The sequence below is a fragment of the Panthera pardus genome, unplaced genomic scaffold, assembly GCF_024362965.1.
Source record: "Panthera pardus isolate Hobbes unplaced genomic scaffold, ASM2436296v1 HiC_scaffold_17, whole genome shotgun sequence".
In the NCBI taxonomy this organism is placed as follows: domain Eukaryota; kingdom Metazoa; phylum Chordata; class Mammalia; order Carnivora; family Felidae; genus Panthera; species Panthera pardus.
In genome coordinates this window covers 119,688,346-119,706,106 of record NW_026526732.1, presented here as the reverse complement: position 1 = coordinate 119,706,106, position 17,761 = coordinate 119,688,346, and the positions used below count along the sequence as shown (strand labels likewise).

The 17,761-nt window shown below is 45.9% G+C and overlaps 1 protein-coding gene across 7 annotated transcripts in view; it reads left to right on the top strand.

Moving 5' to 3' along the window:
* The window catches only part of JARID2 (jumonji and AT-rich interaction domain containing 2), a 272,742-nt gene that overhangs the window by 190,371 nt on the left and 64,610 nt on the right, over positions 1-17,761 (top strand). For all 7 annotated transcript variants that reach the window (XM_019420066.2, XM_019420064.2, XM_019420067.2 and 4 more), the window contains one exon: positions 6,720-6,889. In XM_019420066.2, coding sequence (XP_019275611.1) covers positions 6,720-6,889 — 170 coding nt within the window. The remainder of the gene's footprint in view (positions 1-6,719; positions 6,890-17,761) is intronic.

Here is a 17,761-nt window from a genome sequence, read left to right as displayed (position 1 = left end):
GACTCAGGAGAAAAAGAATGTCGCCTTTTGAGTAGCTTGGGGAATGGAAGGGAAAAGGAGGAAGATGGACCCTCCTCCCCAGCTCATTCAGCTCGGTACTGAAGTACACACAGTCTCTGTGTTCCTGGCCTGTGTATGAAAGTGTGGAAAGGACCACACTCCTGGGGCCAGCGGGTTGTGGCCCATGGACAGTTGTGACGTACTGATCACAATGTGACAGGAGGGCACCTTGTGTCGCATGGGAGTCAAGAACCAGAACCGGACCCCCGCTTGGCTTTTGTTTGACGATATTGATGGTGGACAAGTGGCTTGGTGAGTTCTTAACTGAGTGATGACAGTTGTTATGGTAGAGATGATGACCTTGTGGGCAGATGCTTAGTAAGATTCCTGTGAAATGGGTTCTTTTCTTTTTTAAAAAACTTAACGTATTTTTTAAAAGTTCATTTATTTTGAGAGCGCCCATGCAATCGAGAGCTGGGGAGAGGCAGAGAGAGGGGGCGCAGAGAGAATCCCAAGCAGTCTCCGCACTGTCGTGCAGAACCCAACATGGGGCTCAAACCCAAGAATTGTGAGATCATGACCTAAGCCGAAGTCAAGAGTCAGATACTTAACAGACGCAGCCACTCAGGCGCCCCCAGACATTTGTATGTTTAACTGTGTGATTCCTCAAGAATGGATGGTGAGTGTCCTTCATCTGTGGTACAGTGGGACAGGGTTCCTGATGTTTGCTCCCATCGTTGCTGGAGGGCTTGTCTTCTGCACCTGTGGGCAGAGAGCCCAGTAGAGTGAATGTTGCAGGCCCCCAGAAGGGCAGGGGGGGTGGAATCAGGGGCTTGAGTAGTAGGTCAGGGGCAGTGTACTCCTTTAGGATGTCCCCTCTGAAGGGGAGATTTTTGAGCGGAGACAGGGAAGAAGTGACCTCCATAAAAAGTAACAGGCCTGCAGGGTTCCTGTCATTGGATGATGAGAAGAAGCCAGCATAAAGAAGAACGTTCCAGATGGAGAGAGCAGTCTCAAGGAAGCAAGATCCCTTGGGTTATTTTCCTCTGTCTTAGGGCATTTATTTATTTATATAGAATGACCTTTTGGGATCAGAGCAGTAAGTTGCCTTTCATCTCAGCATATTCTTTTCTTCCCCTTTGGGGACATTTTAGCTTAAATCGGATTCACCCCAGCAGGGCTGAGTTTTGTTATGACTGAATTGGCATGGGGCTCTTGGAGCCAAAAGCTTCTGGAGAAGAAGCCTCCCAGATGGCCTTGCCTGTGACAAGGCTGGGCCTCACTTCCCACTTAGATGCAGCGTGCTGTGATCGAGAAAACTCAGAACCGAGGACCCTGTGCTTGGCTTTTGGTCTTGTTGGTCCTGCCTCCCAAGCTGTGTGTGGCTGCTCAGTTGGTTGATCTGTGTAGTGAGGGTGATCTTTGCAAGATCCTTGCAAAAATTAAAGCCTTTAGCTTAGCTAAGTTTACTCATTTTGACAGAGAGCAAGGGAGAGAGGAGCAGAGAGTGGGGGGGGCGGGGGGAGATAGCAGATCTGAAGCAGGCTCTGTGTTGAGAGCAGACAGCCTGATGCAGGGCTCGAACTCACAAACCGTGAGTGAGATCATGATCTGAGCTGAAGACAGGTGCTTAACTGTCTGAGCCACCCAGGTGCCCCAAAGCCTTTAGCTTTTACCATTTGTCTCAAACACCGAACAAATAGCAGCCCCTATCCGTATTCTCTGAACTTGCTGTCTGAATTTTTTAGTCCATTACTTCATGTATACACATTCGCATCATGGAAGGGAAGCAGCAGTGATGGGGTGGTTTGACCTGAGACCACTTCTCTTTCCTCACCCCAGCGGCCCCCAGCCCGTGAGTTTAACACACTGTAAGTAAAACGGGACTATATATATTCATCTATAAGTACATTTATTCAGGTCTTCCTCCGTTGGTTTAAGTTGGTTTAATCTGTTTAACTTGGCTGGCTGCAGCGTCTGATTTAATTGGTTTCATTGACTTAAGGATATACCTAGGATTCTAGAACGAAGCCTTCTAGAAAGGAAGAAAACTCCTTCCTTTAAAAAAATTTTTTTTTTCAAAAATGTTTGTTTTTGAGAGGGAGAGAGAAAGGGAGACACAGAACCATGAGATCGTGACCTGAGCCAAAGTCGGACGCTCCACTGACTAAGCCAGTTGGGCGCCCCAAGAAAACTCCTTCCTTAATCAGTTAATAAAACACAAACGTGGAAGTGCATCCTGCTTTAGTTTATCCTTCTGTGGTTTGGATGAGGGACAAACCCCTCTGCAATTCTCTGTATTCTGGCATTTCTGTGTATCACCATTGGGCTGCCTGCCTAAAGGCCTAATTAGGAGCCCAGAGGCTTAGGAGACCCAGAATTCTGGATTCCCCTTGCCCCCTGGACTCCATATTCTCTTCCACCCCCATGAGGACCCTGAACCATCTTAGTTCAAACAGTATCTTCATTCTCAGGCATTTTCACTGTGGGAATGAAAAGGATGATGCATGTTTCTGGGCAAAATGTCAGCTGATGGAAGGGGGCGGGCACACCAGCTGGCTTGCTGAGGTCTTTGGTAGGAGTCACGTCTGGCCTTCCCCCCCCCCCCCCCCCCCGCACCCTTATGCCCCCAACCTCTCTAGGTGCAGATATTCTGGTTCTTTAGCACATCTGGGGGACCCCCCCCCCAATCCCCCATTTTTACTGATTTAAAATCACATACACTCACTTCCCTGGATCGGGCATTTTAGGATGGAGTCACCTGTCTGTCCCTTAACATAGTGAGCTCACCCCATGGATTTTGCCTCTGAATTGTATCCTCCAGACTCCGTTGTTGTGCGGGGCCAGCAAAGCCAAGCCAACGTGTCTGTAATCCTCCTGGGACTGTGCAGGATGAGAAGCCAGACCGCAGACCTGCACTTTTTACAAAACAAAGATGCTTTGGGCTGCCCCTTAAAAAAAAATTGTATATATTATCTATATGATATAGATAATATATATAGATAACATATAATTGTATATTAATATATATTTTAATATATTTAATAATATAATGTATAATTATATAATATATAATAATGATATATATTATATATAATATATAATAATGATATATATTATATATAATATATCATAATAAGATATATTATATATATAATATATCATATATGTTATACAAAATTGGTTTGTCTCCCTCCTCTGTCCTTGCTTTCATCTGAGTCTCAGAAATACTTAATCACTTGGGAGCTTGGCTTATTCCTCTGAGGGATAATTTATTTGACTTTTTTTTTTTTTTTTTTTTTAATCTGTTAACTGCTGTATTTTTCATGGTCTCACTGAGAAAGTCATCAGGCAGAAAGTGCTTTATTTGAACGATGGCGGGAGCAGTTTATCGTTAAGGTCCTGAAATTATAAAATACTTCACCGCGTCCTGCTCTTGTCCTACGCGCCTTGTCCGTGTTTGCATGTTGGATTTTCATTAGGTCTGCACCACCTTGTGACATTTGTTGTTGCTGACTTTAAAAAAAAAAAGGGGGGGGGCAATCACCAGCATCCTGCGTGCACGCAGGAGGCGGTATTTCCGTGACCTTTCTCTCATGTCCAGAGTGTGAGTTGTGTCCATTTAGATGAAGAGGTACACGTTAATACAATTGCCAGTATAGAAAAAACAAACAAAAAAAAACCCTTTTCAGGTGGAATAAGATGAACTGGGTTTTTTCTTTGAACAGGGAGGAAAAGTTGCCAGAAGAGCTGGCTAGCTGCGTTGGGGTCAGCGTACCCTGCATTGTGGGCTTCTGGCTTGTTGGAATGTGCTAGTTGTTGGCAACCTGGCCCATCCTCTGATGCCCACGCTGCTGGCTGTGGGTGCTGCTACATGGGCCCTGCGAGTTGAATACAGAAATTGAGGATGAGCAGTGAGAGACTTTCAGTTACACTGCTGGTATATCTGTAGAATCTGATAATAAATTTGAGCCCAGTTGCCTTATTATTTTCTTTATAATTTTCTTTTTAACCCCAACCTAGTCCTATTATGAAAATACCTTTCAGTAGGGGCGCCTGGGTGGCTCAGTCGGTTAAGCTTCCGACTCTTGGTTTTGGCTCAGGTCAGATATCACAGTTCGCGAGTTCAAGCCCCACACCGGGCTCTGTGCAGAGAGCGAGGAGCCTGCTTGGGATTCTCTCTCTCCCTCTCTCTGCCCCTCCCCCACTTGTGCTCCCTAGCTATCAAAATGAATAAACTTAAAACACACACACACACACACACACACACACACACACACACACACACACACACAAAACCATTTACAACCAATAAAAAAGCTAAAGGGGGAAAAAGTCACCGAACTCACAACTTTGTTCCTCCTCACAGTCTGAGAGGCACCACTGTGGTCTTTCCACCCCGCATCTGGTCCTTAAGCTTCAGCACCCCCATCGAGGGACCCTCCCCTGGGCTTAGTGCTCACCCTTGCACACGCTTTTGGTGTGTCACGTCTTAAATACAGGCAGTCGGTTGGTTACAAAAAAGCTTCCTTCTCTATAACCAGGGGACGGTGGTGTTGCCCTATTTTCTTAACCATTTTAGTCTTTGGGGAATTTTCATTACACGTGTTGGGCTTTCTGCTGATGGCTTGTTTGTGGGGCTGTTTCATGTTGGTTACTCCTGGGTTCTCAGCTGTTTTGATTAGCCTTGATGTCTGTAGGTTTCACGGACTGAAGGTTGCCCAGTAAGTAAAGAGTGGTCGCACCCTCTCCCTCTGGATCAAATGTCAGTTGTTACTGGGAACGCCATCTATACATACATCTGGTGGTGTTTCTCACGGGTTTGGGAAGGGAGGCCAGAGTAGAGACTCATCAGTACACAAGGTGGTTGAAATTTTTTTTGGCAAAGTAAGAAACCATGGGGTGTGTGTGTGTGTGTGTGTGTGTGTGTGTACGTGTATTTTGCTGGACTATTTTGTTAAATACCAGAGTGTTGATTTAACATGGGAAGGTATTGTGAGCATCGCTAGGTTAGTAGACTACAATTGTTACTATTTTTTAAATTTATTTTTTTACTAAAAAGGTTTTTGTTTTTTTTCTTTTAATAAGTTCATTCATTTTTGAGAGGGAGAAACAGAGAGTGAGCGGGGAAGGGGCAGAGAGAGAGGGAGACACAGAATCGGAAGCAGGCTCCAGGCTCCAAGCTGTCAGCACACACCCTGACGCGGGGCTCAAACTCATGAACCGCGAGGTCATGACCTGAGGTGAGGTCAGACGCTTAACCAACTGAGCCACCCGGGTGCCCCAATTATTACTATTTTATGTAACTTCAACAATAAGTAAAGGAAGATTTATTTGTGCTTTACTAATATGCCTGGATTCTTTTTGTTGTTCTCCAATCAGCCTTTGTGGGGAGGGGTGCATTTTCAGTTCCACACAGTGATTGATTCTGATTTGGATTCTGATCCATCCCTGTGCCATTGGGCTGCTTTTTGGTCTCTTCTGTTTTTTTGGGTTTTTTTTTGGGGGGGAGGGTGGTCTTTCTGTCCCCCCACCCCCACCGCCCCTCAAATCCTGTTTCTTGAGCATCTCTCTAAGCAGGGCTGGCTAGTTGGTCTAAGCAGTACACAAGCAGGTTCTTGCTCTAGCTGATGCCTGGCACTCCCCATTGTGAACTGGGATCTCTACAATGAAGGAAGCGCTCGTATGAGGAAATTTGTGATAAATGTCAGGTTAGTTACACATAAAATAAAAATATGGCCATTTTCATGCGTGGAGGCAAGCAAATTAACAATTAACTGGTGCCTACAGTGTTAGGAAGGAAGTAAAGGAGGCTTTCCAAGACTCATTAGAATTCACATGCTAGAAGGAGTATCTTTCTTGCATGTGAGATTTTGTAAATGAAAGATGCCTAGTCAGGAGATACGTGCTGTGATTTGTAGACACCATGGATGAACTAGGGATCAGTATCTCCGTAGGACTGTGTCGGGAAGAGGCCTGACACGTAGATTAAGGCCAGTTTTTGGAATCCCTGAGAAGTTAGGACTTACCTATCGGCAGAGGGTGCCCAGAATTTGTTGGTGTTTCAGAGGGACTAGAGAAATATTTTTTTTTTCCTGCATTACAAGCGTCCATTAATGTAACGAATTGACATGGCTGGATTGGGGTCTGAAGAGATTCGGGGCGGGGAGACCGCACTCTGAGGGTGTGAGACGGGATCAGTGGTGCGCAGGCAGGTGCTGGGGGGCTGGCTGGGTGTAAATAAGGGCACAATATGAAGGTAATCGTGTATGTGTGATTGTATCATGTTTAAGCATACAAGGCTTGCTTGATACATCATGTGGCAAGATGGCTTTGCGATTCTCTCGTTACTCTGGGCTTAATTTAAAACTACAAAGCCATTCATTAATCCCGTGTCCTCAAATGCCGCCTACGATGTTGGAAATACCCAGGCACACACGTGGTTTGTGCACTGGCAGGCATGTTCTTGTACACGTACACACTCATGGCACCCATTTTATACCCGTGTATAACACCTAGCCTTTTAACCAAATTTATTGCCCTTTACGGCGATCCTGTGGTTTATGAGAAGGTGAGAGATACAGAGGCTCAATTAGGAAGAGTTTGCTTGAATTAGGGTCCTTTTTTCCCCCCTTTCGTGTCTTGACTTACTGCCGCACGTAGATCTGTATCCTCCGATCGCTGCCTAATTCATTTTTAATTTTCCTTTGCTTCTCCAGGCCCAGGCTGCAAGCACAGAGGAAGTTTGCTCAGTCTCAGCCGAACAGTCCCAGCACAACCCCGGTGAAAATCGTGGAGCCGTTGCTGCCCCCTCCAGCTACTCAAATTTCTGACCTCTCTAAAAGGAAGCCCAAGACAGAAGATTTTCTTACCTTTCTCTGCCTTCGAGGTGAGACCGGGTTCCCCGTCGGGCAGGAAGGAGCACCCACTGCAACAAAGAGGAAGACCCTGTTCTGAGCAGTAGATGTTAGCTGGGGTCAGCGTTGTAGACAGCTCGCTGGCCTGCTTTTGGTGGTCAGTTTGAAGTGACATGTGCCTTGAGTCTTCACATTTCTCCTTCTGTCTTCATTGATTTGACTCTTAAGTCCCCTTTCTTGGCTTCTCAACACCGTCTCCTAGTTGGTCTTTTCCAGCTGTAATGTTACAGCCTGACTTTTCCGGATCCCCCTTTCCAGAACCCCCGCCATTCCACCACACGCGTGCTTTGCCAACATGGCGTTTTGTTCTGTGACTGTTTTTTGTTTTTTTTTTTTTTTTTCTTGGGGTGTCTTGAGTGGAGATAGTCTCCTTTGGTCATATTTTGTAAAGTCCGCCACAGGCCACATTGACTGAGGTTCACACTTTTCCACCCTACTCCTTTGGGAAGAATCCTACCAGTATTTTCCAAGTACAGTTGACCCTTGAATAGCATGGGCCCACTTCTCCATGGTGTTTTTGTGTTTGTTTTTTTCCTTTGTTGTTTTTGTGTTTTTTGCAGTAAATACAGTACCGTAGTGTAAGTATATTTGGTCTTATGATTTTGTTAATAACGTTCTTTTCCCCAGCTTCCTTTCCTATAAGACCACAAGATAAAATGCATACAGCATAGAAAATATGTGTTAATGGCCTATTTACACTATAGGAAAGTCTTTCGGTCAGCAGTGGGCTATTAGTAGCTAAGGTTTTGGGGGAGTCCTAAGTTCTACACGGGTTCCTCCCGTGTTAGTGGGTTGATGCCCCAAGCTAACCTGCACATTGTTCGTCGTCAACTGAACGTAAAGGTGACAATCATGGCCCAAATATGTGGATTAACAGAGTGCAAGGTTGAGGATAAAATTTCATAATGAAGGATGAGTTGGGATTTACATGGCCTTCTTTGGGAAAGAGGTCACTGCAGGAACTGACTTCATTGGTGAAGAACATAGAAGGTTGCTTGGGAGCTTCGGGAACTTCTTAGGGCCTTGGTAGCTGCAGAGGAGTGTGTGATTAGAAAGCCATGATTATGGAGATTTTTTGATGAGGTTACTTGACAGGCGCCAGGAGGACGTGGTCTTTGCTGTTGGTCATTTGGTGGAGGTAGGGCTTATGGTTCAGGGTTATGTACTTAAAAACTAGTGTTTTTTGAAATAAGTTACAGCAAGATTTAAGTATAGTAGAATTTTTTCTTAAACTGTGTGAGAATTTCTACCTTGTACCCCCTCACTCCTTAACACATTAGTGCATATTTTCTGAAAATAGGACATTTGCAGTGATCCATTATTACCATTTAATCTTCCAGGCCCTCCTCCCTGATGGCTTCAAGTGCCCTTAGAGAGGGGAGGATCCTGGTCCCAGCTGAGCATTGTCTTTAATTGTTGCCCGCTTACTCTGGATCAGGTCCTCAGCCTGTGCTTCGTGACCTTGACTCTTGAAGATTACAGGCTGGTTATTTTGTAGAATGGCCCTGCTCCGTTCCTGTGGTCTGGGGTCTCCTCATTAGATTTGCGTTTTGCGTTTCTGGCACGAATGTCCCAAAAGTGATGCTTCTCCTTGCATCCTGTCGAGTGGTACACAATTCTGGAAGGTCTATCCTTTCACAGTAATCACTTGATAAAGGTGGGTTTGTCAGGCTTCTCCGCAGTGAAGTGATCTCTTCCGCCCTTGTAATTTTTGTTTTGTTGGGAGGTTCTCTGGAGGTCCATATTCCATTTCTCCTCAAACACTGTTTCGTTTGTTTCACCTGTGTGGACTCATTTCTTTAAAAAAAAAAAAAAAAAAAAAAAAAAAAAGTTTTTTGTTGTTTTTTTTTTTAATGTTTATTTAGTTTTGAGAGAGAGGCAGAGTGAGAGGGGGAGACACAGAACCCGAAGCAGGCTCCAGCCTCTGAGCTGTGAGCACAGAGCCCGACGCGGGGCTCGAACTCCCGAAACATGAGATCATGACCTGAGCTAACCTGTCAGACGCTCAACTGACTGAGCCACCCTGATGCCTCATTTCTAATTTCATTCACAGTGTCCTTATCTATTACTTTTCAAAAAAAATATTTGAGTCTTTATTCAAAGATTAAAACTTTTTTTTTTTTTTTTAAGTACAGTCTACCCTCTACAACATCAGGCTCACAAGCCCAAGACTGAGTTGCATGTTCTGACTGAGCCAGCCAGGTGTCCTTCTATTACTATTTTTTTGTTTATTATGAGAGAGAGAGAGGAAGAATCCCAAGCAGGGATGTGGGGCTTGAACTCAGAAACTAGGAGATCATGATCTGAGCTGAAGTTGGACACTCAACCGACAGAGCCACATGGGCGCCCTGCCATGGCTTCATATTTACTCAAGGAAGGATCCACTGGTCTTGTTCCATTACGATGTCTGAAAATGGCTCTGTTGAGAATTGAATTTAGTTATGCAAGTTTTTACTGTGGAGTAGGTGTGACTCATTTTGAGAGAGGAATTTGTGCCATGCATACCTATATGTGCATTACTTACAAAAATACCTTCTGTGGTTTGGGAGATTTGGAGAAGGACCTTGCTTGCTTGGAGAGGCCTGCTGTAATTGCTTAAGTAAATTGCATCTGGGGAAAACTTACCCATTACCCAGCTTTGACGTTTCAAGGCTCTAGATAAAAGAGAACCATGTCTCTTTATAGCCACAATTTACTTTGCGTTCTCAGATGGAACAAAAGGTTTCGATAAATGAAATCTAGGAGTTATTTAAAACAATTTGGGGAAAAATGCTCTGAAACCTTGGAAATTTATTCCTGTGTTTTTGAGCCAGGCAATCAAATAGGTTTTCTTACTTGTTTTTAGCTGATAAACAGTAAGAGTTTGACACATAGTATTGCCGTCTTCTCTTTGTCTTAACAGTTTTTCGACATGAGGTATTAAAAGGCTGAGTCTTCTTTAGCTTTATATTTAAAAAAAAAAAAATCCTGTTTTTGTGAAGTCAGATGTGCTTTTACCTGAATTGGCTCCAAAATCCCCAAATAATAGGTGATTCCTATATGGTACCTTCATAGTCCTGGAAGTGGGGTGTATCATTAATTAGCTTGAGCAATTAATTGCCTATTAAACTTCTTATTTTGAAGCAGACAAGGGTCAAATAGATGATCTCTGCTGTGGTGGTACTTCAGTAATTTTCTTAATATTTGAAATGAAGAAAAATACGATGGTGAACTTTCTTTGGTCATGAAAGTAATCGATGTTTCTCTAGGGAATATCAGCAGAAAAGATGGGGAAGGTAAAAGAGTAAATCCAAAATACCCTCCCTTCTGGTCTCCCAGAGACAACCCCTGGTCACCACGTCTCTGATGAAAATATGACTGAGCCTTCCGTGTGCATATATGATCTGTGCGTCCCCACCTCTGCGAACCCAACCTCTCTCCCAAAGGAAATGCGTTTGATTGTTATTGGCGCCGTCTGGTTTTCCTGCCTAAACATATCCCATAAATACCGGTTCTATTTTGTGGGCACCTCCTCATTTATCAGATGCCTTGTGTACATTTAGACGTATTTCTGACTTTCTGGTATCAGCTGCTGCTGATGCATATCTGCGGTGAAGCTTTGCCTGGGCTCACGTTCTGTTCAGGAGTCGGCATTCAGGGATGTGATGCACATTCGAATACCTGCATTCTAATTCCCTCTTCTTGGGTGCGGGTTCCAAACCACAGAGACGGAGCCCCATAGTCCAGGTCCTCGTAGAGCGTCCCCATTTACCTCATCAGCCTGTGGGTGACGGTGGGCACTGGTAGGGGTAAAACTCAGCCTTAAGCTCATTATTCATACGGAAGAATGTCTGGCTGCAGAACTAACGAAGGAGTCCAATCAAAGACCTGGAAGTGATGTTTGTTCCCGAGGATTACAGGTCCTCCTTTTCTCTAGTCCCCTGTTATTACCTGTGATCATATCGGTGCTAATTTAGAAGCTGGAAGAGAATAAATCTCGAGCCAAGGAGGGGCAGAGAGAGAGGCAGACGCAGAATCAGAAGCAGGCTCACGGTGCCGGACGCCAGGCTCGAACCCATGAACTGCAAGATCATGAGCTGAAGCTTAACCGACTGAGCCACCCAGGTGCCCCGCGAATGGAGGTCTGTAAGCCTCATTGTTGGTTATTTATTCAGGATGTCCAGTGAGCCTGAGATCCTGCCTTCTCCCCACACCTCCATCAGGTATTTTCAACAAAAACCTTAGGATAGAGATTCCACCCCCCCCCCCCCCCCCCCATTAATACTACTAGGATTAGTGTCTATATGTAAACATCCTTGCCAGTTATTCAGGGTTAAAAATGCTTTAGCGATTTACAAAAATCAGAGACCTTTCAGCTAAGTTCAGCAAGGCTCTGTCCTTTCCTATTTAAGATCATGACCTAAAATTTCAAAAGGAAAAACAGGGAATGAACAGTGCAGTGGGGCCTGAAGTGTTTGCCTGCAGTGTATTTATCTTTAAATAGCTGCTTTGAAGGGGGTCCACATGTCTCCTGCCGGAGGCATAATTAGTATCTTTCACTGGTAAACCCGGGGAAGGGGGGATGGGGGTATGTGTCGTGTGCTGAGGTACGATCGCTGTTATTTCCTGTCAGCGGTCTCGTTATTCTTGATGAGTTGGGTCGTCTTCTCTTTGTTCTGACTATGATTATTAACAGATTAAAAAGCTTAACACCGGAGAGCCACGGCAGGTTAAATGATTCCCTTATTTACATTTTTCTCTTTATGGGGCACTGCAAACAAGGGGGGTTCCCAAAGGGGATTCCTGGAACATACACACACACACCTACACGGTTCTCCTGACCGTGGGTGGTGTCCCAGCGGAGCGTCACAGGCCTGCCGGGTGGAGAGAGCTTTTTTTCAGGGGGGAATTCCTGGGTGAGGAACCACACTGTCAGCCATTGTGAAGCGGTGCTTTCTGCTTGTGGACCTGCCTGCCTTTTGTTTCCAGAATCTTAGAGCATCTTCAGTGATCAGCTGTCATTCAATTGCTAATTAATTCAGCAAGCCTCTGTCGAACTCTTTTTATATGCTAGACACCTAGAAAACAGAGGTTAGAGACAGGAAAGCATAGACACATACAATAAGAAGAACTTGTACCCCAAATGGCACCCTGCCCAAGGCTGCCCGGGATGGCTGCTCTAAGGAAGTAACACTTGCGCAGGCTTTGTGGAAGGGAGAGGGGGCCAGCTTCTGCCAAGGCGTGGATTGGTACAGGGGTTTGGTGCTTGGGAGGCCCCAAGTTAAAGCAAGAAAGTGGGACGTGTCAAGGTCAGCTGGCCTCGCGTTAGGCAAGCCGAGAAGCTGACGAGATGATTGACTTTACCTGGGCCCTTTAGGAAGATGATCCTGGTGGCTCAGTAGAAGAAGGCTTGAGGCCGCAGAAAGCCTCCCCACCCCCACCTTTCCGTGGGGAGGTTATTGAGGCATCCAGGCACAGCCCTGGCGAATGTGAGATCTCTGGCAGGTGACTTAATCTGCTCTAAGCCCGTTTCTTCATTTGTAGCATGGGTAGATTGTGTCTGTAGCACAGAGTTGTTGTGGACTCAGAAACTACAGCTAGTGGGTGTTAAACAGGCCCAGCTGATGCCCATGGTGGCCATCCCGGGAGATTTAATTTCCTGAAGAGAAGAAGGCAGGAGTTGAGATTTAGGAAGGGACATTCTGAAAGACCAGCAGAGTAGACAAGACTGCAGGTAGCCCATTGCGGGCCTTACTGACCAAGAGCTCGTAAGTTGATGGAGTACTGGCTTTGGCTGTTGGGGACGAGATGTTAAGTAGGGCACATGCAAAAGCCTGGGGCGGCTTAGAGGTCACAGGATGAAAGGGGCTTAACCCGCTAGAAAGCAATTAAGTAATCCTCCAGCTGCAAGGAACACTTCAGTGCTAATAACGATTCTGGAGCAGAATGGGAATGCTTTACGCCGTATGCGATCTTTGGGGGAGGAAGCCACACTGTGTCACAGTGGTGCACACCTTTTCTTGAAGGTTCCTTCAGAGACGTGTTGCATCGTAGTTTTTGAGAGAAAAATGGGATCCGAAACGGTATTCTCCTTGCCTTGAGGGTTTCAGTGGCTACCCTCTCTTTTCTGCAAATCAAACCAGCCTCCCATGCTTGGTTCTCCAGAAGAGTCCGTGTTACATGGCTGAATTCTGCTGAGCAAGCAATTTATTTGCCAGGATAGTTTATCAGGCTAGTTAGGAAGAAATATGAAACCCTGGAATTCTTAAGCGCGGAGGATTGGGGGGGGGGGCGGTGGGAGGGGGGGAAAGGATGGATCCCTTTTAATTGCTCTGTGACCTTGATCAGTTGTTAAGATTCCAAGACATTTTGTTCAGAGGACTGGCCGAGCTCCAGGCCAGCTGGCCTCTGACCAGGCTTTGCCCTCCCTGGAGATAAAGCATGCTTCACGTTTTCCCAGCCAGTGGCTGTTGGCACGGATTCAGTAGCGTTCCTCACAGTCAGTTCTGGCCTTCTCTGTAATTTCTAGAGATCCCCTTAGTATTTCCTGTCTTTTCCGAAATCCATTTAGAGAAGGTAGATGGGGGTAAAAGTAAGGACAGCCCTATTTTGTTTGCTGAGCACCTTGCTGGCTGCCGAGGTGTCGTTGTTCTGATACCACTGAAGTCCTCAGTACTATTCACCTTAAAAATAAAACTCTGTTCCCGTACCAGCAAAAATGGGCTTCTTTGGGAATAGCAGGGAATTGGAGTTCCGACGTACAAGCAAACCATAGGCAAACCCATCAAAGAAGAAGGCTTTACGGAGGAGGAAGTTGGGGAAGGGGTTATTTCAAAAGAAAAGTCCATTGGAGAAAAGCATGTGTGCAGCGTGGTGATCATTTCTCAGGGCTGAGTTGCAGGGGGTATGGATTTCTTCCAGGAGACGGGATGGACATCCTTCCCTGTTGGGGCCCGTAATTGATGACTTTCTCCTGTTGCCATTCTGTCGGGGCCTGTAATTGACGCTTCTTTCTGTAATTTACATCGATGGTACCTCTCCCCTTTCTAGCGTCCCAACTCTAATGAGGTTTCCCTTTATTAATTTTCACAGTGTGCATGTCCCCCAGGCAAGGTGACCCTTCAGTGTTCAGTGTTAGGATTTGTGGATGCTTTGCATGATGGAGAGAGAGACTTTGCGGTTGGAATAGTGGCTGTGTGACCTTGATAAAGCTACTTTTCTGACTTGTTTGCACTTCCAAACTTGATGAGTAGAAGTTATGTACCATCGAGCCCATCATAGCTGCCATATGGTGTGATTGGTGTGTTCATTTGAGGTAGAGCTAGAGAGACCTAATTGCATTTGATGGGATGTGTATTTGTGTGTGTTTTAAGCCGCGTGTATAAATAACAAACCTGGGAAAGGCTGTAAGGGGGAGGATTCCAGCTGTTAATTAAAAGTTGGCTTCTCCTGTTGCTACTATGGGCAGGTCGGCAAGAGTTGACAGTTGTTGGGAGCGAAAGTGGTTCTCACTGCTAGGAGTCCGTCCTGTTAGGACTCTGGCAGGTGGGACAGGTGCCCTAACTTTGGGGAATTTCCCAGGTGCCCACGGGCTGTAACAGAGGAGGAGTGTCCTGGGAAAGACCAGACCAGCCAGGCGGTGAGGAGGTCAGCGCTTCTTCCCTGTTCTTAGAAGACTTTCACATGGCTGAAGGTTTCGAGCTCTCACTCAACATTCTCCCTGAACTCCCAGTTCCAGAAATCCTCTGGCTTGTTGAGTCCACTTTGCACATCTGCACCCCCATAGCTTGTTATCCTCCTGGTGCTCCTCCCATTTAGGAAAGCAGATAGGAGAGAAACTGCTTTTGCTCTTACCTACGTAAAGTTACAGGACCGTCTGATCTTTACAGTTCTGAGTTTTTGTCCCCGAAGCCACACATTAACCTAGCATCCACTTGGGTGGGAGCTGCTTACAGTGCATTGGCGTATGTTACCTCGTTCCCTTTGGGGTTATCACGCTTGTTCCAACTGAAGACCCCCTCCTCCTCCCCGTACAGACAAGGAAACTGAGTCTCACAACCAATGAGCGCGTGACCGCCGAGCTGACGCTTCATCCTAGATTTTTGGATTCCGTGTAGGGTCTTTGCCAGTGAATTGGATTTGCACAGGTCACAAGGAAGAGCAGACCTAGGACGGGCATCAGGTGTAGGCAGCTCCAAACCCCTTTAGGAATTAGGGGTTCCCTTTGAATTTGGCCCGTGCCCTGCTGAATGTATCCCTGGTAGTGCCAGAAATGACTTAAGCTGAACGTTTTAAAATTTTACCATAATTTTAATTACCTTTCCTTTAGGACCAGTGATGTTAATTTTCTACTGATCTGATAGAGATAAATCATTTAAGACATGTGGATCTCTTTAAAATTTTTTTTTAATGTTTATTTCTGAGACACAGAGAGACAGAGCATGAGTGGGGGAGGGTCAGAGAGAGAGGGAGACACAGAATCCGAGCAGGCTCCAGACCCCTAGCTGTCAGCACAGAGCCCGACACGGGGCTCGAACTCACAGACTGCGAGATCATGACCTGAGCTGAAGCCGGACGCTCAACTGACTGAGCCACCCAGGCGCCCCACGTGGATCTCTTTAAAAAGAAAATCACGCAGAGCGCCTGGGGTGGATTTAGAGTCCAACTTCAGCTTAGGTGGTGGTCTTGAGGTTTGTGAGTTCAAGCCCTGCATCCCATCAGTGCAGAGCCTGCTTCTGATTCTCCCTCCCCCTTCCCCCTCCCCCTCTCTCCCCCCCCCCTCTGTCTTCTCTCTCTCTCTCTCTCTCTCTCTGTGCCCCTCCCCTGCTTGTGCTCTCTCAAATGAACATTAAAAAAATATATATTTTAAATAGCACACGGAGTAGTTGTATATGGTGAGTCATCTTCAGGCACATGACAGTGGATGAGGTTTGGGAACTCTGGTAAGTAAGTTCTTCGCTGGTGAATTATAAAGGCTGACCTGGAAGGGACCAAGCAACATTGCCATTCACTGTTTTCTAGCTGTTCCACATCCTTTGTGTTTACCTGTGGGGGGATGAGGGCAGACCTCTGCTCTGTTTGGCATGCTAGTGCCCAGAATAGTGCCTTGGACGTACACAGATGAATGAACCAAGGCAGTCACAACTGCCTTTTTCTGTGACTCTCCCATGTCGACGATCGGAGCTTTTCTTCTCACTCAGGAAATCAGTAAATAATTACCCCTCTACCCCCACCCCCCCGCGGTGCCTACCAGTTTACTCTGAAGTTTTGTTTTAAAATTGCATAACGACAGTAGGGGCCGGCTGCTTTTCATATTCTGTGTGTGTAGCCTAAAGATCAATCGTGGAAATGCCAACTCGGTGGGCCAGGCGGGTTTATTAGGTCAAGCTACGGAATTGGACTCCCCAGCTAACAGTGTGCAGGGAATCCCTTTAGGGTCTTTCCAAAATAGAACTGAGCTATGTTTAGCTTGTTAAGATAACTGGTCGGGGGAGGGAAGATAATGGGAAGGAGGGCTTGTTATGTGTACATGATTATGATTCATGGAGAAGAATCCAATTTTATAGAAACCACAGCCCAAATTAGAGAAAGCAAGCTTTTGGATTAAAATGATTTCTGTTGTGGTTGTAACATACCACAGTTTGATTTTTGTCCAGATGAAAACATTTGGTTTTCACTTCAGTAAATATTGTGGAGACATTGCCAGCTAATTCTGAAAAAGTAATGAAATACGGCTTTGGCAAAGTGCACATGCATTCTGTACTCCCGAATCCACTTATCTGATCCAAGTTCAGATTTTTTCCCACATTTGCTAATGCACTTGAATAATCAGAAGAGAAAATCTGCCTGTAATTCTAGTAGAAAACTGTATCCCCTCAATACGCTTTTATCATCTATGGGGTAGAAAAGAACTCTTCCTTCTTTACTCCTCCCCAAATACACCCCCCCCCCCAAACACATTCCTTAAGTCTTTTGAAACATTCACCTTTCATTGATGACCCCTTTAGAACTACAGTTTGTAGGGGAGGCAGGATGTAGTTCTGTGTGGGAAGTCAGCCTCTCTGCCTTGTGGTGAATGGCGTGAATGGCGTGAATGGCGTTAAGGTCGTGAATGGCGCTTGTCCCTTGACTTGGGGAGACCACCCTGGGAGCACCGGGGCAGAGCTCAGACTGAGGGCCGCTGAGCCCTTTCTGTGAGACCCCTTGTATTTCCTGTCTTTGCTGGTGTTTTGCAGCAGGTGAGCCTTGCTGTGGAAAGGGAAGATCTCTTTGGCAAAGTTCTTTGGTGTTGTGAGACCACCGGGCCCTCTCTCCCTGATGTTTGCAGTCCTGTAATACCTGTTTTCCCGAATGCTAGACCCACAGGGAGCTTTTCCAGAGTCTGCCTCATTGACAGTTGGAGTAAAGAATTTTCTCTCATAAATTGTCTAGAGATGAATCTTATTTCTAAAGGGTTTTTTTTTTTAATTTTTTTTTAATGTTTATTTATTTTTGAGAGAGACAGAGACAGAATGTGAGTGGGCTAGGGGCAGAGAGAGAGGGAGACACAGAATCCGAAGCAGGCTCCAGGCTCTGAGCTGTCAGCACAGAGCCCGACGCGGGGCTCGAACTCACGAGCTGTGAGATCATGAACTGAGCCGAAGTCAGATGCTTAACCGACTGAGCCACCCAGGTGCCCCTAAAGGTTTTGTTTTTTAAAAAAAAATTGGTTTTAATGTTTATTGTGTGTGTGTGCGCACACGTGAGAGAGAGAGAGAGAGAGAGAGAGAGAGAGAGAGAGAGAGAGAGAGAGAGAGAGAGGGAATCCAAAGCAGGCTCCAGGCTCTGAGCTGTCAGCACAGAGCTCCCCACTGGGGCTTGAACCC